General features: G+C 47.5%; 1 protein-coding gene and 1 pseudogene across 5 annotated transcripts in view; one reads left to right on the forward strand and one right to left on the reverse strand.

Moving 5' to 3' along the window:
- The window catches only part of NADSYN1 (NAD synthetase 1), a 69,890-nt gene extending 45,619 nt beyond the window's left edge, over window positions 1–24,271 (forward strand). Inside the window, exons 20-22 of one of the 5 annotated variants that reach the window (XR_008669997.2) lie at window positions 211–387; window positions 3,160–3,284; window positions 24,253–24,271. Coding sequence is in view for 4 of the 5 variants with exons in the window: in XM_063693302.1 (XP_063549372.1) it covers window positions 211–387; window positions 821–1,003 (360 nt within the window). In the remaining variant the exon portion in view is untranslated. Of the gene's footprint in view, window positions 1–210; window positions 590–820; window positions 3,124–3,159; window positions 3,400–8,734; window positions 10,113–24,252 lie in introns of those variants that run through there. The other 4 variants (XM_055356642.2, XM_063693302.1, XM_055356643.2 and 1 more) reach the window with 4 other exon arrangements.
- On the reverse strand, window positions 9,196–24,455 carry LOC134756505 (uncharacterized; annotated as a pseudogene).
- Window positions 24,456–25,592: the final 1,137 nt, after the last annotated feature.

Raw genomic sequence — 25,592 nt, forward strand, 5'->3', positions numbered from 1 at the left:
TCATAGCATCAGAGGCAGGGGGACCCCAGTTTCATAGCTCAGCCAGCGTCCCCAGCCTGAGCACGGGCATCACCCACACCTGCCATCGTGGAAGGTCCTGTGTGGGGAGTAACCCATTAGTCATTTGCTTGTGTGATCCAGCATGGGAATTCCAGCCTGGGGTCTCTCCAGTTTTGGTAACATGAAGCTCGTGTGTTGCACGCCCACCAGGTCGCTGACAAAGTGAAGCGGTTTTTCTCCAAGTACTCCATGAACAGACACAAGATGACCACGCTCACACCCGCGTACCACGCCGAGAACTACAGCCCTGAGGACAACAGGTTTGATCTGCGACCATTTCTGTACAACACGAGCTGGCCTTGGCAGTTTCGGTGCATAGAAAATCAGGTAAATCCAGCAGAAATGTTTCTCTCTCCATGTTTCATGTCTGTAGAAGAAACATGAGGTTATTTCCATGAAGGATTGAAAAACTTTCTTATATACACAGTGACTTTTTTACTGTCCTCCTTTCTGCAAAGGGACAAGTATGTTTAAAGCGTTTTTTAAATTTACTTTTTTCGTGTTGATAAATAAAAGTTCTATATATTGATGGTGTCCAGCATGACATTTTGATATGTGTGTCACAGTGGAATGGCTAAGTCAAGCTATTTCACATGTGCGTGCCTTACCCCACACGCCTATTATTTGTGTGTGGTAAGAGCACTTAAAATCTACTGTCTTAGCAATTTTCCTATATTAACTACAGTCACCATGTCATGCACTGGATCTGTTGAACTTACTTCTTTTGTGGCCTTTGACCAACAATCTCCCCACCCACCAGCCCCTGGTAGCCACCATCGCACTCTCTGCTTCCACAAGATCACCTTTTCAAGATTCCACAGACGAATCAGACCATGCGGTATTTGTCTTTCTCTGCCTGGCTTATTTCCCTTTAAGATGTTCATGTAGGTTCATCCGTATTGTTGCAAATGGCAGAATTTCCTTCTTTCCTAAGGCTGCATAGTTCTCCACTGTGTGTGCACCGCACTTTCTCTATCCACTCATCCATCGGTGCGCGCTCAGGCTGATTCCACAGCTGTGCTGTTGGGAATGGCGCTGTGGTGAATGCGGGCATGCAGATGTCTTGTCGGCAGATGAGTTCATTTCCTGTCAGTTATACCCGGTAGTGGGGTGGCTGGATCGCAGGGTAGTTCTATTTTTAATCTTTGGAGGAATCTCTGCACTGCCTTCCACAATGGCTACACTAATTGCTGAGTGTGTTTAGAGTCTGGCGTGCAGTCCTTTTGGCTAGGCTCTACTTGCTGGCATTACATAAACTAAAATTAGCAGCTGGACACCCCTCTATGAGTATGGTGACAATCACTGTCGTTTCTAAGTAGCCGGGGTATCCAGATGGCGTCATGGCTTCCAACCCACCCTGCTTTCCTTTTCTTTTTCTAATTAGTTATTAATAGAATCAAGAAAGGACAATACAATCAATGAAAAAGGATAGGCCCTTCCCTTTTCCAAAGCCAGTTTGGGAGCCATGACAGAGCAGCTTGGCCATGGCCTCCCTAGCGCAGGGGATCATCTGACGAGAGGAGAGAGCCGGCCAGTGAGTCACTGTCAACAATGATAAATCAGAGGCCGGCTGCAATGGCTCACGCCTGCCATCCCAGCACTTTTGAGAGGATCACCTGACCCCAGGAGTTGGAGACCAGCCTGGGCAGCATGGCAAAACCCCATCTCTACAAAAAATATAACAATTAGCCAAACGTGGTGGTGCACACCTGTGGTTCCAGCTACTTGGGAGGCTGAGGAGGGAGAATCACCTGAGCCAAGGAGATGGAAGCTGCAGTGAGCTGTGATCGTGCCACTGCACTCCAGCCTAGGTGACAGAGCCAGAGCCTGTCGCAAAACAAAATTTAAATTAAAAAAATTAAAAACAGTGATAAATCCTGAGGAGTCTACACTGAGCTGGAGGACACCTAGTGTCCTTCCAGCACCTGTGAGACCATAGCACAGTGTGATCAGTGCACAACAGAGGCACACACAGGTGCTGTATGACCACAGAGTAGTAACCTTCTAATCAGGAAGATGTCTTGAACTCTTCCTTAAGGACATGAGGAAAACCCGCCTCTGCTGAGCTAGAGGCCACAAGATGCCGCTTTATACCTCATGGTCGGTGACAGCATCTCTGAGCAGGTGGCCTGTAAAACGAGGTGGATCAGTGGCAGGGGTTCTACATCTGGGACCGTTGACCCCCCCGAGGAGACATTAGGTGATGACTGGAGATGATTTTGGTTATCATGACTGGGCTGGGGTCTGTGCTCCCAGCATCCCGTGGGTGGAGCCCAGGGATGCTGCTGAATGTCCTACCGTGTGCAGGATGGGCCCCTCCCAACCCCACACCCAGCAGAGAATTCTTTGTTCCACGTGTTGGTGGTGCCAAGGTTGAGGAATGCTGACATTTGGGACTAGAAGACATTTGGGGCTGCATGGTTGTAAGGAAGAGATATTGTATCTGGCTGATTTCCGTGGAATGGAACTTGCTCAAAGAGTGACTTAGAGGGTGGAAGGGAGGGCAGGGGTCACAGGGTCTGGAAAGCTGGGACTCAGGCCAGGTGGCTGCTGCCCTATATCCCCTGCTGTGGTTGGACGGAGCCCACCCGCCACACCCGGCCTGGGCTGGATGCCAACCTGCTCTGCCATCCCTGAGTCCCAGTGTCCCTGGGTCACCAGGCAGTGGAGTGGCCAAGCCTCGGGTGATGGGCCCTGTCATCTGGCCACCCAGGGCAGGAGAGGGAGCTGCCCCAGCTCTGGCCTCTGTAGTGGGAGGTGGGGGCTTGGCTCCCACCAAGATGTACTCAGGGGCGGGCTCCCCCAGATCAGGAAGGGGGTTCAGACACTATGCAGCCAAAAGAGTGACGCATGTGGGAGCATCAGAGACAGCTGCAGGTAAAGGTGGAGACACTGCTGTCATCTGCGGTGACAGCTATGCGTGTTCTGGACCCGCCCCTCCAGGCTTTTCCAGCGCACATGCCCAGCATCCGGTGGGGACTCTGGTCATTTACTTTTTCACCTCTGGGACTTGTGACCTGCTTTTGGTGCATGCCAGTGTTTCAACAGCCCCACAGTCCGTCTTTGCGGGGCTGTGGTGTCACAGGCCTCTCTTTCCAGGTGCTACAGCTCGAGAGGGCAGAGCCACAGTCCCTAGACGGCGTGGACTGAGGCCGGTTCCTTCCTGGAGGCCTCCTGTCCTCGGGGACCCCAGCACCTCATCATCAGCATTGCTGGAGCCAAGGGTAGGAGCCCTACACTAGGAGCCCAGGATGGGACGGCGCATCAGCCGAGAGGGAGGGAACTTTTCAGTCAAATTCCTCAAAAAGAGGCTGGAATAAAGCCTGGGCTTAAAAAGAGGCTGAAATCCAATGCACATGATTTTGACCTCCCGCCAGCGTGCGCTTCCCCGTGAAGTCTGGCATTCTCCGAAGGAAGCCATCTGGGTAGGAGGGTTCCAACCGCCGCCCCGTGTGGCATCTTTGCTGCAGGAACAAGAACAGTAGCTCCTGGGAAGGGAGGTGTGTCATGAGCAGAAAATGAAGGAGAGAAGACCTCCTCTCCCACCCACACATACCTTCCTGTCCTGGGTTCCAGAAGGTTCTGGGGAGATGGTCCCTGCAGAGCTTTCTTCCTGGGAGTCTGGGGACCAGTCGGCCTTACTCCTGTCCTGTGGGAGAACCACCCCATCGAGGCGTGGGGCCAGGTGTGGGGCAGGGGCGGGGCACTGTGGGTCCCCCTTCCTGCTGATCTTCATGCCGTTCTGGGCACCTTTGTCTGTTTATGGAATGGGGTGAGGAGCAGCTTTTCTGTCCTCTCCAGAGCTCCCCTTGGTCCTGGAACCCTCTCTCCCGGGTTGCCCCAGGGAGTCTCAGCCTCCCATCCTTGCAGGGTGAAGACGAGACGAAGATGGGTGCACAGGCCAGAGCCTCCAGGAGGGTGGAGTGGGTTTGGGATCTGTGCTGCCCACTGGGTGTCCGCTCTTTCTCTCCCCCATGCCTGGCCCCTCTGCCTGGGACACTCCTGCTTCCCAGCCTCACCTAGAGCCCCACACCAAACCCAGGGCCCGGGCTGGGACACAGACCACAGCTGAGGGTGGATTTCCCAGGAGGAGACTGGGGACCCTGGGCTGGGGTGCAGGGAGTGATCCTCCCACCTTGCCATCTCTGCGGGTCTGCGCGGCCTTTCTTCCCCTGTCCCCGCTCTGTCTCCTCTCACTGTTCAGCTTTCCCTAAGCCAGGGCTGTAGATTTCCCTCTGTCCTGGGCCACCAGGAAACCTTCCTACTGTGATGCGCCTGGAGCCGAAGTGGCCCCCAGCAGCCCCTGCCCCTCCCAGTGTGCCGCCACTGGGGACGACCCCCAGGGGGTTGCTGCCTGACGCCTCCTTGGTCCGTCCTGGTCTCACCGTCTCTAGGTCATAGCAGTACTAAGTGGCGTGATAGCAGAAAGTGGGGGGCACTCGGCAGGTGCTCTCTGGATAGCAGACAGTGGGGGACACTCGGCAGGTGCTGTCTGGATAGCAGAAAGTGGGGGGCACTTGGCAGGTGCTGTCTGGATAGTAGAGAGTGGGGGGCACTTGGCAGGTGCTGTCGGGATAGTAGAGAGGGGGGCACTCGGCAGGTGCTGTCTGGATAACAGAAAGTGGGGGGCACTCGGCAGGTGCTGTCGGGATAGTAGAGAGTGGGGGGCACTCGGCAGGTGCTGTCTGGATAGCAGAAAGTGGGGGGCACTCGGCAGGTGCTGTCTGGATAGTAGAGAGTGGGGGGCACTCGGCAGGTGCTGTCTGGATAGCAGAGAGTGGGGGGCACTCGGCAGGTGCTGTCTGGATAGTAGAGAGTGGGGGGCACTCGGCAGGTGCTGTCTGGATAGTAGAGAGTGGGGGGCACTCGGCAGGTGCTGTCTGGATAGTAGAGAGTGGGGGGCACTCAGCAGGTGCTGTTGGGATAGTAGAGAGTGGGGGGCACTCGGCAGGTGCTGTCTGGATAGTAGAGTGGGGGGCACTCGGCAGGTGCTGTCGGGATAGTAGAGAGTGGGGGGCACTCGGCAGGTGCTGTCTGGATAGTAGAGTGGGGGGCACTCGGCAGGTGCTGTCGGGATAGTAGAGAGTGGGGGGCACTCGGCAGGTGCTGTCTGGATAGTAGAGAGTGGGGGGCACTCGGCAGGTGCTGTTGGGATAGTAGAGAGTGGGGGGCACTTGGCAGGTGCTGTCTGGATAGCAGAGAGTGGGGGGCACTCGGCAGGTGCTGTTGGGATAGTAGAAAGTGGGGAGCACTCGGCAGGTGCTGTCGGGATAGTAGAGAGTGGGGGGCACTTGGCAGGTGCTGTCTGGATAGCAGAGAGTGGGGAGCACTCGGCAGGTGCTGTTGGGATAGTAGAGAGTGGGGGACACCCAGCAGGTGCTATCGGGATAGTAGAGAGTGGGGAGCACTCGGCAGGTGCTGTTGGGATAGTAGAGAGTGGGGGGCACCCAGCAGGTGCTATCAGGATAGTAGAGAGTGGGGAGCACTCGGCAGGTGCTGTCGGGATAGTAGAGAGTGGGGGGCACTTGGCAGGTGCTGTCTGGATAGCAGAGAGTGGGGAGCACTCGGCAGGTGCTGTCTGGATAGTAGAGAGTGGGGGACACCCGGCAGGTGCTGTCGGGATAGCAGAAAGTGGGGGGCACTCGGCAGGTGCTGTCTGGATAGTAGAGAGTGGGGGGCACTCGGCAGGTGCTGTCTGGATAGCAGAAAGTGGGGGGCACTCGGCAGGTGCTATCGGGATAGTAGAGAGTGGGGGGCACTCGGCAGGTGCTGTCTGGATAGTAGAGAGTGGGGGGCACCCGGCAGGTGCTGTCGGGATAGCAGAAAGTGGGGGGCACTCGGCAGGTGCTGTCTGGATAGTAGAAAGTGGGGGGCACTCGGCAGGTGCTGTCTGGATAGCAGAAAGTGGGGGGCACCCAGCAGGTGCTATCGGGATAGTAGAGAGTGGGGGGCACTCGGCAGGTGCTGTCTGGATAGCAGAAAGTGGGGGGCACCCAGCAGGTGCTATCGGGATAGTAGAGAGTGGGGGGCACTCGGCAGGTGCTGTCTGGATAGCAGAAAGTGGGGGGCACCCAGCAGGTGCTATCGGGATAGTAGAGAGTGGGGGGCACTCAGCAGGTGCTGTCGGGATAGTAGAGAGTGGGGGGCACTCGGCAGGTGCTGTCGGGCAGAGTGGTCACCACCGTTGTTGTCTTCTCCGTCACTTCCTCCAGAGTCTGTTACCCACGTCACATCGTGGATGCCCCCTGCCCGGATAGGTCTGAGTGCACTGGGGTGGCTGGCACCCCACACCTTCTCAGGGAGCACCCAGCAGGATACCCGAGATTCTCCTTAGGCCTTGGATGGGAGCTGGAGGCTTCTGGCTGCCTCCTGCACCCCAGATGTGTGGCAGTGGGGTGGGGAGTGTGTCCCCCGAAAGATGATCAGGTGAGGCTGGGACCCTGAAGGCAGCCCCATCCTGTGCAATTACCCTCGGAGGCTCCGAAACTTCCCACCTGCAGGAGCTGAGCTCAGGGGCACCAGACCCTGGTCCCCAACCTTCAAGTTATAGGGTGGTGTCCCCCAGTTACAGGGCAGTGTCCCCAGTTACAGGATACTGTCCCTCAGTCATAGGTTAGTATCTTCTGGTTACAGGATAGCGTCCCGTCAGTTACAGGGCAATGTCTCCCCAGTCATAGCATAGTGTATCCCCAAGTTACAGGGTAGTGTCCCCAGTTATAAGGCAATGTTCCCCCATTATAGTGTCCCCAGTTATGAGGTAATATCTCCCAGTTACAGGGTAATGTCCCCCAGTTATAGGGTGATGTCCCCACAGTTATAGCGTGATGTCCCCACAGTTACAGGTGAATGTCCCCCCAGTTATAGGGTGATGTCCCCCAGTTATAGGTGAATGTCTCCCCAGTTATAGGGTAAGTCCCCACAGTTATTGGGTGACGTCCATCAGTTATAGGGCAATGTCCCCCCAGTTACTGGGCTGTGTCCCCCAATTACAGGGCAATGTCCCCTCATAGTGTCTCCCAGTTATACAGTATTGTCCCCCCATTATAAGGTAGTATCCCCAGTTACTAGATAGTGTCCCCCAGTAACAGGATAATGTCCCCCAATTGCAGGGCAATGTCCCCCATTATAGTGTCCCCAAGTTATAAGCTGGAGTCCCCCAGTAACAGGATAATAGGATAGTGTTCCCCAGTACAGAGCAGTGTCCCCAGTTACTCACTAGTGTCCCCTAGTAACAGGGCAGTGTCCACCCAGATACAGCCTAGTGTCCCTCAGTTACACAATAGTGTGTCCCCCAGTGGTAGGACAGTCTACTACTGAGTCCTCCTGGCATGAGTCGAGCTGAGATTAGGATAGGGTAGTGACCCTTCAGTTTTGGGGAAGGGACCAGAGCTCGGCCAGTGAGAAGCTTCCAGCTCCGTCTGGCCATATATCCAGGTTGCTGAGGGTCCCGGGCTCTGTCCTTAAACCTCATCACTGACATGACCCAGCAAACCTCCTCAAGAGGAAAAAGTCCCCTTGGGTCAAACACAGCTTGTGCAGGTCTCGGGGACCTCCTCCTGCCATCCTGGGGACGCTGTGGAGAATGGAGATGCACAGGGGGCTTTGTCCTCTCCTCTGCTTTTTGGAGAAAATATTTCACTCAAGGCAAACGCAGCCTGAGGGCAGCACAGGGGACCCCAAGGCTCACTGCGCATTTCTAGTCGCCCCCAAACGCGTGGGTTTTCCTCCTGTTCTCCTCGTGGGTGCCTTTGCTCATTCTCATCCTCCTGTTCTCATCCAGTCTGCCCAGTCTGACCGGCTCCCAGCAGCATCTGCCCAAAAGTTTCTCCCATGACAGCAGGAAGCAGCCTCAGACAATACATGATGGACAGGCCTGGCTGTGTTCCAATAGAACCCCGAGTCAGTCAGCCGAGCCTCCCTCTCAGCTGGATACTGTTAATGACAGGGATACACATTCCCCTCCCCTTTCCAATGTTTTAAAACTCTAGGACAGTGATTCTCAAACACTTTGGTCTCAAAACCCCTAAGAGCATTTGCTTATGTGGCTTTTATCTGTTGATGGTTGCTACCTGAGAAATTAAAACTGAGAAATCTAAAAATAGATTTATTTTAGGAAGTCACTAAAAATAATAAGCCTATTGCATGTTAACATGAAATAGCATATTTTTACAAAAAAAAAATTTTTCTAAAAACAAAACATCTAAGTGAGAAGAGTGGCATTGTTGTACTTGTTTTGCAAATCTTTTCAGTGTCTGGTTTATGAGATGACAGCACTTTGGTTTGTTGCCAACCATTCACTTATAAAGAAACCCTTTTCCAATAATTAGCTGGGGCTGGTGCTGGAGCAATACCAGAAGTTCAGCGATGTCTGTAGATTTGTCCAAATGTATGTGAAGAGACTGTGTTTACTCAGTTTTTATGTTTGCAGTTAAATCTTCAATTTGATGAGTTATTTTATCATTGCAAAGTGGCAGTGTCAGGGTTTCCTTTATTGACTTATCCAGCAGGCATTCAGCTATATCAACTCTACATATGAAGTAAGGAGTTGAATTAAGCAGAGTAGTTAATAAAAAGCTTTTTTTTTTTTCATGTTTTAAAAATGTGACATTGTTGTCAGGCCTCTGAGCCCAAGCTAAGCCATCATGTCCTCTGTAACCTGCACTTACACATCCAGATGGCCGGTTCCTGCCTTAACTGATGACATTCCACCACAAAAGAAGTGAAAATGGCCTGTTCCTGCCTTAACTGATGACACTATCTTGTGAAATTCCTTCTCCTGGCTCATCCTGGCTCAAAAGCTCCCCTACTGAGCACCTTGTGACCTCCACTCCTGTCCGCCAGAGAACAACCCCCCTTTGACTGTAATTTTCCTTTACCTACCCAAATCTTATAAAACGGCCCCACCCCTATCTCCCTTCACTGACTCTTTTCAGACTCAGCCCGCCTGCACCCAGGTGAAATAAACAGCCTTGTTGCTCACACAAAGCCTGTTTGGTGGTCTCTTCACACCGATGCGAGTGAAAACTGTTTTATTTCTACCCACAGGCGGGGCCTGCCAGAGGAGGTGGGTGTGCTGGGCTCAGGGGACGTGTGGGCTGTGAGGAGGAGATGGTGACAGGAAGCTGGAAGGAAAGGGGGTGGCTTTGGAGGCCAGGCCGAAGGGGCCCTCAGGTCTGCTTGTAGAGTGGGACAGCCTTGAGAAGGGAGTCATGGCAATGCACAGCCAGGCTGCCAATTTTGAATTAAGAAATTCTTGGAAATCTAGCTGCCTGTTACTGTTGACATCCAGTCTTCGTCATGCAGTCAAGGACACTGCAGTCCTTCTGCTTCTTTGTGACGGCAGCCTCTTCTGTGTTCATGAAGCTTAGGAACTCCGTCTTGGAGAGAGCAGTTGTAACCATCCTCTCCAGGATCCTTCTGGAAAACAGCAATCAGGGACTCAATGCACCACTCAGTCTCTGCAGGGCTGGAGATTTTTGCCAGGTTGTAGCTGAGTGAGGCATGGGAGGCTGTATGTGGGAGTGGTGTGGAGACCTCTGGTAAAAAGCTTTTGAAAAGGATGATTCTATTCCATTAGGATTGGCTTATATGAGGGGAAAAATAGGATTGTATATAGTTAAAGAAAAAACGATTCATTGGCCCATGTCAGATCTAACAAATCAAAACACATGGAAGCTGTGGCGTCCTAATCAGGGAAAAGGAGCCAGGGTGGCAGGACCAAGGGAAAGCAAAAAGAGAAAGCAGATAAGCTACAAGTCTGCATGTCTTCACAGTCCAGCACACACAGCCCTCCTGTGCATATAGCTCACAATCTTCCCGTGCCCAGGTATCACCAGACCCTCAGCTGATAGAAAAATGCAAGTTAGCTCACTGCAACCTTGGCATTATAAGTATTGTATGCAGCCCTCTTCAGCACACGGCCCAGGAACCATCCTGTAAAATCCCCTGCAAGCCTTTGTCTCCTTGCAGTCAGCTCCTCTTCTCCTGGCCTGCCCGTTGCTTTCTTGCAATGTACTTTCTTCCTTTCTTTAATAAATCTGCCTTTTTTTAAAACCTACAAGTTTCTTGGTAAACTCTTTTACCCCTGTGACACCAGCCTCAGATAGTCGCCATCACCCACCATAGAAGCTACTCCTGGAGAGCTGATTATTTTTAATTTGCAGATAATTTATTCATGTATTTTTCAAATACGTATTGTGACTCCTCTTCTGGTTCTGATGGAACAGCTCATATTTGAGCTACAGAATCACTGAGAACAAGTAGGAAAGCCAGAAAAAATTAACACAAAACGCAGTTGAAAGCGCTAGAGAGAAACCCAGGTGTCCAGGACAGGAGGTGCCTGGATCCTGGTGAGAAGGGAAATGAATGCATCAGGTGCCAGCACTCCACTCTCCTCCCGTGGGGCCTCTGCCCATTCTTTAGCGACAGAGAGAACAAGAGCACAAGCAGAAAGCAGCTGAGGCATCGGCAGTTCCTTCTGAAAATCAGACTTTAGGGTGACAAAGGCAGCCAGAGCTTGCAGGGCAAAGCTTCCAGGGAAAAGAAGAGCTCAGAGAAGTGAGTCCAGTGTGCAGCAGCTCCTCTTCCCTTGAAGATTATGAAACTGCCTGGGGAAAGAGGACAAGGAGCTAAGCAAAAAGCATCCACGAAGAGCCTTTAAAGCAAAACAGAGTTTATGGAGGTTTTGTAGCTCTGGAAAATAAATATTTAATTTTAGAATTAATAAGAAAGGGCTTGGTAAAAACTTAAGGCTCTCTATTGAAACCCCTCAAGGCTATATCCTGGGAGAAGTACAGGCCAGAAATAGAGACTCCTTCACAAAGAATAAAGCCTGGCCTCTTATCTTAATGCCTCACTGGATCCATGTGATCTGCTGCTTGTCTAACTGTTCCACAGAAGGAAAATAAATGGTCTCTGCAAGAAAGTAACATCACTCAAAACCTTTCTCAGTTTTTTATACTCTTTATCTGGTATTCAATAAAAGATCACTAGGAACTCTATAAAAATATACTTAAAATGTAATATAAATCATAATACATACAAAGCTATAAAAATATATTCAAAATATCAAACCCAACATAAGCAGAAGAAGAAAAAAATCCAGATAAGAACAGAAATCAGTGAAATTAGAGACAAAAAAAAAAGAGAAAATAAATGAGACAAAAATCTAGTTCTTTAAAAAAAATCAGTAAAATTAACAAACCTCTTGCTAGACCAACAAAGAAAAAAAAGAGAGGATATAAGGATACAAACTACAAGCTTCAGGAATGGATACCAAGTTTGGGGATATCACTACAGACCCCACAGACATGAACTGGATAATGAGCAAACGGTGCAAACAACTCTACACATGGAAATTCAACAGCTTATGTGAAACAGACCAACTCCTCAAAAAGCACAAACTACCAACATTCAGCCAGGACAAAATAGATAATTTGTATAGCTCTATAATTATTAGGGGAATTGAATGTGTAGTTTTAAAATGCCAAAAGAAAGTTGGAATTTTAAATTTTCAGATGCAGAGAATTACCAAATTTTTAAAGAATGAACACCAATTCTACATAATCTCTGGGAAATAGTGGAGAAGAGAACCCTTCCAAATTCATTTTAAGGGGCCAGTATTACCCTGATAGCAAAACCAGACAACGACAATACAAAAAAAGAAATAACCAATGCCCCTCATGAACATAGACACAAAATCTTCAACAAAAGAAAACAAATAGAATCCAGCAATATATTAAAGAATTACAAACCATGACCAAGTGGAGTTTATTCCAAGCATGTAAGACTAGCTCCACATTTGGAAGTAAATCAGTGTGATCCACTGTGCTAACAGGCTGTAGAAGAAAACTCACACAATTGCATCAATTGGGACACAAAGAAAGCATTTGGAAATTTTTACCACCTATTCATAATTTTTAAAAAACTCAGCAAACTAGGATTAGAGTGTCACTTCATCATCTACAAAAAACCTATAGCCAATTTTAGGCTTAATGGTGGTAACTGAATGTTTTCCCCTAACATTTGGAGCAATTACAAGTGTCCACTCTCACCACTCTTCAACATAATGAAGTTCTAGCCAGGGCAATAAGGCAAGAGAACTAGAAGATATACAGAAGAGAAATGAAGAAATATTTGCACACACCATAGTAGTCTATGTATAAAATCTCAAGGAATCTACAACAAAAACCCAAGAACTAATAATAGTGAGTTCAGCAAGGTCTGAGGATTTAGATCGACACATAAACATCAATCATTTCTCAACCTTACATCTGATTAGGTGTGAATATCAAAAATATATAAGGAATTCAACCAACTTAACAGCAAGAAAACAATTCAATTAAAAATGAGCAAAGGATCTGAACAGTTCTCAAATGAAGAGATATGAATAGCCAACAGATATATGAAAAATGCTCAACATCTCTAAGAATCAGGAAAATGCAAATTAAAGCCACAATGAGATATAACCTCACACCTGTTGGAATCACTGTTATCAAAAAGACAAAAGATAACAAGTGTTGATGAAGATGTAGATAAAAAGGGAACCCTTGTACACTGTTAATGGGAATGTAAATTAGTACAGCTGTTAAAAAAGTATGGGGGTTCCTCAAAAACTAAAAATAGAATTACCATATTATCTGGCAATTCCACTTCTGGGTATATATCCAAAGGAACTGACATTGATTTGCTGAAGAGATATATTCACTCCCACATTTATTTCAGCATTATTCACAATAGCGAAGATATGGAAGCAAACTAACTGTCTATCAATGGATGAATGGATAGAGAAAATGTGTATATACACAATGGAATACTATACAGCCTTTAAAAGGAAGGAATTTTTGTCATTCATGACAATGTGGATATAACTAGTGGGGCATTATGCTAAGTGAAAGAAGACAGGCACAGAAAGACAAATATTGTATGACCTCACTTATATCTGGAATCTTAAAAAGCTGGTCTCATAGAAAAGGTATAAAGGTGGTTACCAGGGGCTATGGGTAGGTGGGGAGGAGCAGGGATGGGGCCAGCAGGAGATGTTGACAGAAGGGCATGAAGTTTCAGTTAGACTGGAGGAATACATTTTAGTGACCTATTGTACTTCATGGTAACCATGGTTTGTTCTCCTTGGGAAGAGTGGGGACGCGTCCCTGAAGCACCAAGTCACTGAAACTTCAATTTATTGTAAGGACAAATTCAAAAGTTGGAAATCAGAGATGAACCAATGTGGATCTTCCAGTGTTGACTCAATATGGGGCAAACATTTTCCCAAGAAAGAGATAGAGGGGAGAAAGCCAGAGTGGAAGGATTACCCTGAGGGCTCTAGGCACAGAGGTGTCCTGGGGATTGTGAGAATTAAAATGTAAACTCCTCACCTAGGTGAGGCACGTGGGTGCGAAATTTCAGGCATGATTTTTTTTCCCATCCAGCTCCCAGACTGAGAGAGACTCATTTTAATGCCCTCTGCTGTTACCAATATACGGAACCTCTCGAGGCAACTCTTTCATGGAGTGGGAAGCCGTTCGATGTCTCAGCTTTATGCTGAGATTCAATTGATTTAGTCTTCACCATGAAGTTCTTAAATCCAAGGCCCCGAAGTTCCTAGAACTACCAGATCCCTCAGAGCATTCACCCTGGCTTCATGCTTCCTAATCTCGTGGAATTTCTCTAATGCTACAGGAAACACAGCTATGCACTTAAACAGATGTCTGTTTTTACCAAGAATTTACAATCATAGCCAGAAACATACCGGGTTCACTGTTTTTCCAGAAGTGGATGTCCACCTTAGAGTTTTCAGGAGGTTTCAAAACATGGCAACCTGAAGTCCCTAGGCTCCAGTGGCAAATTCTTTCCTTACATTTATGACAGCTTTTGCCTTATGTGTTGTGAGGAGCAGTCAAGTTCCGGAGACAGAAATCCAGAAGCACACACTGTCAGGGTCCCTGTTCCTTCCCCTAGGTTGTATCCATGAACCATCCCTTCACTGCTGCCTTGGGAGAGGGGAAGGTGTTCGGGCTGAGGATGAGATTAAACCAAAGTTTAACCACACCTCAGCATTCTATGACTTCACATCGCTGAGTCCATAACAGAACCAGGACCCTCCAGACCCAGAAAATACTTGGGTGGATCCAAGATGGCCTGGTTGAGCCAAGATGGCCAAATAGGAACAGCTCCGGTCTACAGCTCCCAGCATGAGTGATGCAGAAGACAGGTGATTTCTGCATTTCCATCTGAGGTACCGGGTTCATCTCACTAGGGAGTGCCAGACAGTGGGTGTAGGACAGTGGGTGCAGCACACCGTGCGTGAGCCAAAGCAGGGCGAGGCATTGCCTCACTGGAGAAGTGCAAGGGGTCAGGGAGTTCCCTTTCCTAGTCAAAGAAAGGGGTGACAGACGGCACCTGGAAAATCAGGTCACTCCCACCCTAATACTGCGCTTTTCCAACGGGCTTAGAAAACGGCACACCAGGAGATTATATCCTGCACCTGGCTCAGAGGGTCCTACGCCCACGGAGTCTTGCTGATGGCTATTACAGCAGTCTGAGATCAAACTGCAAGGTGGCAGCAAGGCTGGGGGAGGGGCGCCTGCCATTGCCCAGGCTTGATTAGGTAAACAAAGCAGCTGGGAAGCTCAAACTGGGTGGAGCCCACCACAGCTCAAGGAGGCCTGCCTGCCTCTGTAGACTCCACCTCTGGGGGCAGGGCACAGACAAACAAAAAGACAGCATTTACCTCTGCAGACTTAAATGTCCCTGTCTGACAGCTTTGAAGAGAGTAGTGGTTCTCCCAACATGCAGCTGGAGATCTGAGAATGGGCAGACTGCCTCCTCAAGTGGGTCCTTGACCCCTGAGCAGCCTAACTGGGAGGCACCCCCCAGTAGGGGCAGACTGACACCTCACACAGCCGGGTACTCCTCTGAGACAAAACTTCCAGAGGAATGATCAGGCAGCAGCATTTGCGGTTCACCAAGATCTGCTGTTCTACAGCCACTGCTGCTGATACCCAGGCAAGCAGGGTCTGGAGTGGACCTCTAGCAAACTCCAACAGACCTGCAGCTGAGGGTCCTGTCTGTTAGAAGGAAAACTAACAAACAGAAGGGACATCCACACCAAAAACCCTTCTGTACATCACCATCATCAAAGACCAAAAGTAGACAAAACCACAAAGATGGGGAAAAAACAGAGCAGAAAAACTGGAAACTCTAAAAAGCAGAGCGCTTCTCCTCCTCCAAAGGAACGCAGCTCCTCACCAGCAACAGAACAAAGTGGAAAGAGAATGACTTTGATGAGCTGAGAGAAGAAGGCTTCAGACGATCAAACTACTCTGAGCTACAAGAGGAAATTCAAACCAATGGCAAAGAAGTTAAAAACTTTGAAAAAAAAATTAGACGAATGGATAACTAGAATAACCAACGCAGAGAAGTCCTTAAAGGAGCTGATGGAGCTGAAAGCCAAGGCTCGAGAACTACGTGAAGAATGCAGAAGCCTCAGGAGCTGATGTGATCAACTGGAAGAAAGGGTATCAGTGATGGAAGATGAAATTAATGAAATGAAGTGAGAAGGGAAGTTTAGAGAAAAAGGAATAAAAAGAAATGAACAAAGCCTCCAAGAAATATGGGACTATGTGAAAAGACCAAATCTACGTCTGATTGGTGTACCTGAAAGTGACGGGGAGAATGGAACCAAGTTGGAAAACACTCTGCAGGATATTATCCAGGAGAACTTCCCCAATCTAGCAAGGCAGGCCAACTTTCAGATTCAGGAAATACAGAGAATGCCACAAAGATACTCCTCGAGAAGAGCAACTCCAAGACACATAATTGTCAGATTCACCAAAGTTGAAATGAAGGAAAAAATGTTAAGGGCAGCCAGAGAGAAAGGTCGAGTTACCCACAAAGGGAAGCCCATCAGACTAACAGCGGATCTCTCGGCAGAAACTCTACAAGCCAGAAGAGAGTGGGGGCCAATATTCAACATTCTTAAAGAAAAGAATTTTCAACCCAGAATTTCATATCCAGCCAAACTAAGCTTCATAAGTGAAGGAGAAATAAAATACTTTACAGACAAGCAAATGCTGAGAGATTTTGTCACTACCAGGCCTGCCCTAAAAGAGCTCCTGAAGGAAGCGCTAAACATGGAAAGGAACAACCGGTACCAGCCACTGCAAAAACGTGCCAAAATATAAAGACCAGCAAGGCTAGGAAGAAACTGCATCAACTAACGAGCAAAATAACCAGCTAACATCATAATGACAGGACCAAATACACACATAATAATATTAACTTTAAATGTAAATGGGCTAAATGCTCCAATTAAAAGACACAGACTGGCAAATTGGATAAAGAGTCAAGACCCATCAGTGTGCTGTATTCAGGAAACCCATCTCACGTGCAGAGACACACATAGGCTCAAAATAAAGGGATGGAGGAAGATCTACCAAGCAAATGGAAAACAAAAAAAGGCAGGGGTTGCAATGCTAGTCTCTGATAAAACAGACTTTAAACCAACAAAGATCAAAAGAGACAAAGAAGGCCATTACATAATGGTAAAGGGATCAATTCAACAAGAAGAGCTAACTATCCTAAATATATATGCACCCAATACAGGAGCACCCAGATTCATAAAGCAAGTCCTGAGTGACCTACAAAGAGACTTAGACTCCCACACAATAATAATGGGAGACTTTTAACACCCCACTGTCAACATTAGACAGATCAACGAGACAGAAAGTTAACAAGGACACCCAGGAATTGAACTCAGCTCTGCACCAAGCAGACCTAATAGACATCTACAGAACTCTCCACCCCACATCAACAGAATATACATTTTTTTCAGCACCACACCACACCTATTCCAAAATTGACCACATAGTTGGAAGTAAAGCACTCCTCAGTAAATGTAAAAGAACAGAAATTATAACAAACTGTCTCTCAGACCACGGTGCATCAAACTAGAACTCAGGACTAAGAAACTCACTCAAAACCGCTCAACTACATGGAAACTGAACAACCTGCTCCTGAATGACTGCTAGGTACATAACAAAATGAAGGCAGAAATAAAGATGTTCTTTGAAACCAACGAGAACAAAGACACAACATACCAGAATCTCTGGGACACATTCAAAGCAGTGTGTAGAGGGAAATTTATAGCACTAAATGCCCACAAGAGAAAGCAGGAAGGATCCAAAATTGACACCCTAACATCACAATTAAAAGAACTAGAAAAGCAAGAGCAAACACATTCAAAAGCTAGCAGAAAGCAAGAAATAACTAAAATCAGAGCAGAACTGAAGGAAATAGAGACACAAAAAACCCTTCAAAAAATTAATGAATCCAGGAGCTCGTTTTTTGAAAAGATCAACAAAATCGATAGATTGCTAGCAAGACTAATAAAGAAGAAAAGAGAGAAGAATCAAATCAATAAAAAATGATAAAGGGGATATCACCACCAATCCCACAGAAATACACACTACCATCAGAGAATACTACAAACACCTCTACACAAATAAACTAGAAAATCTAGAAGAAATGGATAAATTCCTCAACACATACACCCTCCCAAGACTAAACAAGGAAGAAGTTGAATCTCTGAATAGACCAATAACAGGCTCTGAAATTGTGGCAATAATCAATAGCTTACCAATCAAAAAAAGTGCAGGACCAGATGGATTCACAGCCGAATTCTACCAGAGGTACAAGGAGGAACTGGTACCATTCCTTCTGAAACTATTCCATCAATAGAAAAAGAGGGAATCCTCCCTAACTCATTTTATGAGGCCAGCATCATCCTGATACCAAAGCCTGGCAGAGATACAACCAAAAAAGAGAATTTTTGGCCAATATCCTTGATGAACATTGATGCAAAAATCCTCAATAAAATACTGGCAAACCGAATCCAGCAGCACATCAAAAAGCTTATCCACCATGATCAAGTGGGCTTCATCCCTGGGATGCAAGGCTGGTTCAACATACGATGTAATCCAGCATATAAACAGAACCAAAGACAAAACCCACATGATTATATCAATAGATGCAGAAAAGGCCTTTGACAAAATTCAACAACGCTTCATGCTAAAAACTCTCAATAAATTAGGTATTGATGATGGGACATATCTCAAAATAATAAGAGCTATCTATGACAAACCCACAGCCAATATCATACTGAATGAGCAAAAACTGGAAGCATTCCCTTTGAAAACTGGCACAAGACAGGGATGCCCTCTCTCACCACTCCTACTCAACATAGTTTTGGAAGTTCTGGCCAGGGCAATTAGGCAGGAGAAGGAAATAAAGGGTATTCAGTTAGGAAAAGAGGAGGGTCAAATTGTCCCTGTTTGCAGATGACATGATTGTGTATCTAGAAAACCCCATTGTCTCAGCCCAAAATCTCCTTAAGCTGATAAGCAACTTCAGCAAAGTCTCGGGATACAAAATCAATGTACAAAAATCACAAGCATTGTTATACACCAATAACAAACAGAGAGCCAAATCATGAGTGAACTCCCATTCACAATTGCTTCAAAGAGAATAAAATACCTAGGAATCCAACTTACAAGGGATGTGAAGGACCTCTTCAAGGAGAACTACAAACCACTGCTCAATGAAATAAAAGAGGATACAAACAAATGGAAGAACATTCCATGCTCATGGGTAGGAAGAATCAATATCATGAAAATGGCCACACTGCCCAAGGTAATTTATAGATTCAATGCCATCCCCATCAAGCTACCAATGACTTTCTTCACAGAATTGGAAAAAACTACTTTAAAGTTCATATGGAACCAAAAAAGAGCCCGCATTGCCAAGTCAATCCTAACCCAAAAGAACAAAGCCAGAGGCATCACGGTACCTGACTTCAAACTATACTACAAGGCTACAGTAACCAAAACGGTATGGTACTGGTACCAAAACAGAGATATAGATCAATGGAACAGAACAGAGCCCTCAGAAATAATGCCGCATATCTACAACCATCTGATCTTTGACAAACCTGACAAAAACAAGCAATGGGGAAAGGATTCCCTATTTAATAAATGGTGCTGGGAAAACTGGCCTGGCTAGCCATATGGAGAAAGCTGAAACTGGATCCCTTCCTTACACCTTATACAAAAATTAATTCAAGATGGATTAAAGACTTAAATGTTAGACCTAAAACCATAATAAACCTAGAAGAAAACCCAGGCAATACCATTCAGGACATAGGCATGGGCAAGGACTTCATGTCTAAAACACCAAAAGCAATGGCAACAAAAGCCAAAATTGACAAATGGGATCTAATTAAACTAAAGAGCTTCTGCACAGCAAAAGAAACTACCATCAGAGTGAACAGGCAACCTACAAAATGGGAGAAAATTTTCGCAACCTACTCATCTGACAAAGGGCTAATATCCAGAATCTACAATGAACTCAAACAAATTTACAAGAAAAAAACAAACAACCCCATCAAAAAGTGGGCAAAGGATATGAACAGACACTTCTCAAAAGAAGACATTTATGCAGCCAAAAAACACATGAAAAAATGCTCATCATCACTGGCCATCAGAGAAATGCAAATCAAAACCACAATGAGATACCATCTCACACCAGTCAGAATGGCGATCATTAAAAAGTCAGGAAACAACAGGTGCTGGAGAGGATGTGGAGAAATAGGAACACTTTTACACTGTTGGTGGGACTGTAAACTAGTTCAACCATTGTGGAAGTCACTGTGGCAATTCCTCAGGGATCTAGAACTAGAAATACCATTTGACCCAGCCATTCCATTACTGGGTATATAACCAAAGGATTATAAATCATGCTGCTGTAAAGACACATGCACACGTATGTTTATTGTGGCACTATTCACAATAGCAAAGACTTGGAACCAACCCAAATGTCCAAGAACGATAGACTGGATTAAGAAAATGTGGCACATATACACCATGGAATACTATGCAGCCATAAAAAACGAAGAGTTCATGTCCTTTGTAGGGACATAGATGAAACTGGAAACCATTATTCTCAGCAAACTATCGCAAGGACAAAAAACCAAACACCGCATATTCTCACTCATAGGTGGCAATTGAACAATGAGAACACATGGACACAGGAAGGGGAACATCACACTCCGGGGACTGTTGTGGTGTGGGGGGAGGGGGGAGGGATAGCATTAGGAGATATACCTAATGCTAAATGACGAGTTAATGGGTGCAGCACACCAACATGGCACATGTATACATATGTAACAAACCTGCACATTGTGCACATGTACCCTAAAAAGTGTAATAATAATAAAATAAAAAAATAAGTAATATAACAATGTTGACAAAGATGTTAAGAAAAAACAATTTTGAACAGTCAGAGTTCAAAATTGGTAGAGTCATTATGAAAACTGGGAGGGAGGTTATTTAAAAATTTAAAAAAACAACCTACCCTACAATGCAGCAATTCCACTTCTGTGTGTGTAACTGAAGGTAATAAAAGCAGCATCTTGAAGAATTATCTGCCCCCTGCCCCACGCCGTGGTCACTGAAACAATATTCACTATTGCCAAGGTATAAAGACAAGCTAAATGTTTGTGGATGCTGAATGGATAAAGAAAATATGATATAAATAGACAATAAAATATTACTCAGCCATACAAAAGAATGAAATCGGCCAGGTGTGGTGGCTCACGCCTGTAATCCCAGCACTTTGGGAGTCTGAGACAGGCAGATCGCCTGAGGTCAGGAGTTCGAGACCAGTCTGGCCAATATGGTGAAACCCCATCTCTACAAAAAATACAAAAATTAGCCAGGCGTAGTAGCATGTGCCTGTAATCCCAGCTACCCAGGAGGCTGAGGCAGGAGAATTGTTTGAACCCAGGAGGCGGAGGTTGCAGTGAGCTGAGATCTTGCCACTGCACTCCAGCCTGGGCAACAGAGCGAGACTGTCTTAAAAAAAAAAAAAAAAAGTGAAATCCTGTTATTTCAACAGGATATGTTGATATATGATACACACATATATATTCATGTGACATATGATATACACACACATATATACATATGCACACATACATACATACATACATACATATAAATGACACATTCCAGGTAAGCTTCATACTAAAAAAGAGAAAATTATAAAATGATAATATTATAACTGTATTACAGTTGGGCACTGGGGAATGTAGCGTTTAAATGACCAACCTCAGTTCATACTAAAAAAAATAAAATTTTGAAGTAAAATCACTAGATTATCTTATATTTGGGCAGATGCTTAGTGTTTGGAGAAAATTACTGAGTATAAATTTCTGTAGACTCCCATTAGAAACCTCTGAAGCATACGAAATCATAAAGCAGAACACACAATATCTGTTTACAGGACTTCTGGGATTTCTGAACCAAACACCATCACCACGCCTCTCGCACACTTCAGACACGATGCAAAAAAGGAAATTAGAAAATATTTCGCACAGAGTTCCTCAAACATGGGCAGATGCAAGCATGTTCCCAAAAGCAGTGGCCCAGCAAGCAGTGAGAACCATACAGGCCTTTACTCGCCAGGAGGAGGACTCTGATTTTCACTGTGACCTTTATAAAGGAAGATCACTAAACAGGAAGCGGAGTCTGTAGAAGGTTTAAGAGAATGAGACAGAAGACGCTCCTGGGGGCAGCAAGAGAAAGACCCCCGGGCTCTCAGTAGCGCCCCTGCCCGCTTTACCTGCTTCGCGGCGCCTCCTGCGGCCAGTTCCTCGGAGCATCCACCTGTGCAGGGCCCGCGTCCTTCCCTCCCCACGCCAGCCTGAAGCCCCCGGGCAGCCTCGGTTTCTCCTTTTCTTCTGGATCTCCGGGGACTGCGCGGCACCTGGGCTCCTCTGGCGGGGAATGAATGAGTGAGTGAATGAATGAATGAGGAACCGGGTGGCCATCTGGGTCTCAGTGTCTGTCTGGGGGCGGGGTGGGGGGCGTCCCCTGATGGGTCCGTCTCCTCAGCGCCACTCCTGGGGGCTTCCCGTGGGGGTGGCACAGGGCAGGGCCCCCCCATCTCAGGGCTGCTTCCTGTGGGGAGGGTCCCCGAGAAGCGGAGCGTGGGCTGGTTTTTAGGGGGTAACCCACGAAGGTTCCGCCAGCCCCCGGTCTGTTCTGGGAACCCCCGGGCTTGAGGAACCTGCCCGGCACCGCCCTGGAAACCCGGCCTGCAGCCTCCTCGGGGCCTCGTCTCCTTCCTCCTGGGGAAGCTGCGGGGCAGGGACCCGGTGGACGGCGGGTGGGACCCGACTCCCTCCCCTCCCCTCACGGTGGGGTCGCGGCTCTGGGGGCTCGTGGGGCCGCTGCCGGACCCTCAGCTCTGTCGCCAGAGAGAGGAGTTTTCGGGGCCGCAGTCTCGGGGCGGCACAGACGGGGCGGCTCCAAGGCTTCAGCCACAGACATTGGTTTCCTCTGCTGGAGGCGCGGAGGCCCAAGGTCAGGGAGTCTCAGGGTTTGGTTCCTTCCCAGGCCCCTCCTGGGCTGGGGGCGGGTGTCTCCTGCGCCCCCTCGGGCCGCCCTCTGCGGGTCTGTCTCCTCTCCCCATGCGGACCCCAGTGAGTCGGGATCAGGCCCACCCTGGGGATTTCATTTAAACTGAATGACCTGTTCAATGGCCCCACCTTCAAATCAGGCCCCGTCCTGAGGGACTGGGGACCAGGCCTTCCACGCAGTGTGGGGCACATACTTTAGCCTGTCACACAGGATTCCCTGGGCCCCTAAGTACTGCAGCCAGGGTGGCTCTGGAACTGGGTGTGGCAGAGAAGGGGATTGTGTCTGTTTCGCGGGGTCCCTGCTGGAGACGTTTCTGGCACTTCTTGATAGTGACTTTAATCCTCAAGGCAGCTGCGTGTTTTTCATGTCACAGGCACAGAGGAGTTAAGTATGAATAACTTGCCCGGAATGGCACAGCTGGCAGTGCAGGGATCAGATTAGCCAAGAAGGAACTAAGTCAGGGGTCTTGACCTTGGCCTGAGAACCGTAAGTGAGACACTGGGAGAACTGCGGAGCTCTGATGCCGCCTGGAGAACCATCCTGTGGGGGAGTGAGTTGGGGGGTACTAAAAGATGTGAGCTTTCCTTCTGAGGCGATGAAACGTTCTATAACTGATTATGGTGACGGGTGCACAGCGCTGTGAATATACTAAAAGCATTGAATTGTATACCTTAAGCGGGCGAATTGTGTGGCATATGAATTGTATCTCAATAAAGCTGTTACCAAAAAAAAGAAGAGGTGTCAGAGAGGTTGGGGAGCAGTGAAGCCGTGGTTGTACTGATGGACAGAGAGTTCTGGTGAGATCGAAGCATTGGAGAAAGAGAGCTAGAAAAAGGAGGGTGGCTGGAAGTGGGGTGCATGGGACAGACCCCAGTGGGGTGCCCTGCTGAGAACAAGGTCACAGATATCACCACAGGGATGAGGGGTGGGGAAGGATCATTTACTTGTGTGTGGAAATCACTAAGAATTAACCTAGAAATTGTGTTGGAAAAGTAGTCACGAGCCAGAAGCTAAAATCATGAAGAAATTGGGAAGAGGTTGGCAAGGCATACCAGCCAGCACATAATGGAAACAGAGATGAAGGCTCTGGAGAAGACGGAGTGGGATGGGCTGGTGGTGAGGGGAAGACGTTACCCATCCTCTGGGACCAGTTCCCAAACTGAACGCTTGGGCTTGTCAGTTTTCTTACTCGATTCCTTTCTATCCTTACATTTTTTGTGTCTAAAGATGTACCCAATTCTGAAAGTGAGATCTTTAACTCTCCCTCCATAGTCTCTTATTTTTATGATATGTGTTAATTTTTATTTCATGGCTCACTGCAGACTCGATTTTCCAGGCTCGATGATTTTCCCACCTAAGCCTCCTGAGTAGCTGGAACTACCGGTGTGCACCAGTATGCCTGGCTAATTTAAAACAATTTTTTTTTTCTAGAGATTATATCTTCCTATATTGCCAAAGCTGGTCTTGAACTCCTGGCCTCAAGTGATCCTCCTGCCTTGGCCTCCCTGGATTACAGGCACCCTGAGATTGCAGGCATGAGCCACTGTATTTGGCCTGTTTGGTGTTTGGTGCTTTGGCCCTAAATCCCAACTGCCAACTTGCTGCTGTATGTCCTTTTCTTTTCCTTTCTGTTTATTTCATTTTATTTTATTTATTTTTTGCTGTTATCCGTCTCCCTTTTTATGTTCAACGTGTCTCTATCACTTTGTTTTAGGTGAATTACTTGGAAACTGCACAACACACCCGCTGTTTTCAACAGAGTTCAGTCACCTCTTGAGGGCTTTTCTGATTCTTATCTTGGTAGAGCATCTCCTCAAGGATTTCTGCAGGTGAGTACACTGGTGACATGATGCTGTATTCTTGGGCGAGTACACTGGTGACGTGTTGCTGTATGCTTGGGTGAGTACGCTGTGACATGTTGCTGTATGCTTGGGTGAGTACACTGGTGACAGGTTGATGTATGCTTGGGTGAGTATGCTGTGACATGTTGCTGTATGCTTGGGTGAGTACACTGGTGACATGTTGCTGTATGCTAGGGTGAGTACACTCGTGACATGTTGCTGTATTCTTGGGTGAGTACGCTGGTTACATGTTGCTGTATTCTTGGGTGAGTACACTGGTGACATGTTGCTGTATCCTTGGGCGAGTACACTGATGACATGTTGCTGTATTCTTGGGCGAGTACGCTGGTGACATGTTGCTGTATTATTGGGCGAGTACCCTGGTGACATGTTGCTGTATTCTTGGGCGAGTACGCTGTGACATGTTGCTGTATTCTTGGGCGAGCACGCTGGTGACATGTTGCTGTATTCTTGGGCGAGTACGCTGGTGACATGTTGCTGTATCCTTGGGCGAGTACACTGGTGACATGTTGCTGTATTCTTGGGTGAGTACACTCATGACATGTTGCTGTATGCTTGGGTGAGTACACTGGTGACATGTTGCTGTTTGCTTGGGTGAGTACACTCGTGACATGTTGCTGTATTCTTGGGTGAGTACACTGGTGACATGTTGCTGTATGATTGGGTGAGTACGCTGGTGACATGTTGCTGTATTCTTAGGCCAGTACACTGGTGACATGATGCTGTATTCTTGGGCGAGTACACTGGTGACATGTTGCTGTATGCTTCGGTGAGTGCATTGGTGACGTGTTGCTGTATTCTTGGGTAAGTACACTGGTGATGTGTTGCTGTATTCTTGGGCGAGTACACTCGTGACATGTTGCTGTATTCTTGGGTGAGTACACTGGTGACATGTTGCTGTATGCTTGGGTGAGTATGCTGTGACATGTTGCTGTATGCTTCGGTGAGTGCATTGGTGACGTGTTGCTGTATTCTTGGGCGAGTACGCTGGTGACATGTTGCTGTATTCTTGGGCGAGTACTCTCGTGACATGTTGCTATATTCTTGGGCGAGTACATGTTGCTGTATTCTTGGGTGAGTACACTAGTGACATGTTGCTGTATTCTTGGGCGAGTACGCTGGTGACATGTTGCTGTATTCTTGGGCGAGTACGCTGGTGACATGTTGCTGTATTCTTGGGCGAGTACGCTGG

Source organism: Gorilla gorilla, chromosome 9 (assembly GCF_029281585.2).
Source record: "Gorilla gorilla gorilla isolate KB3781 chromosome 9, NHGRI_mGorGor1-v2.1_pri, whole genome shotgun sequence".
NCBI lineage: Eukaryota > Metazoa > Chordata > Mammalia > Primates > Hominidae > Gorilla > Gorilla gorilla.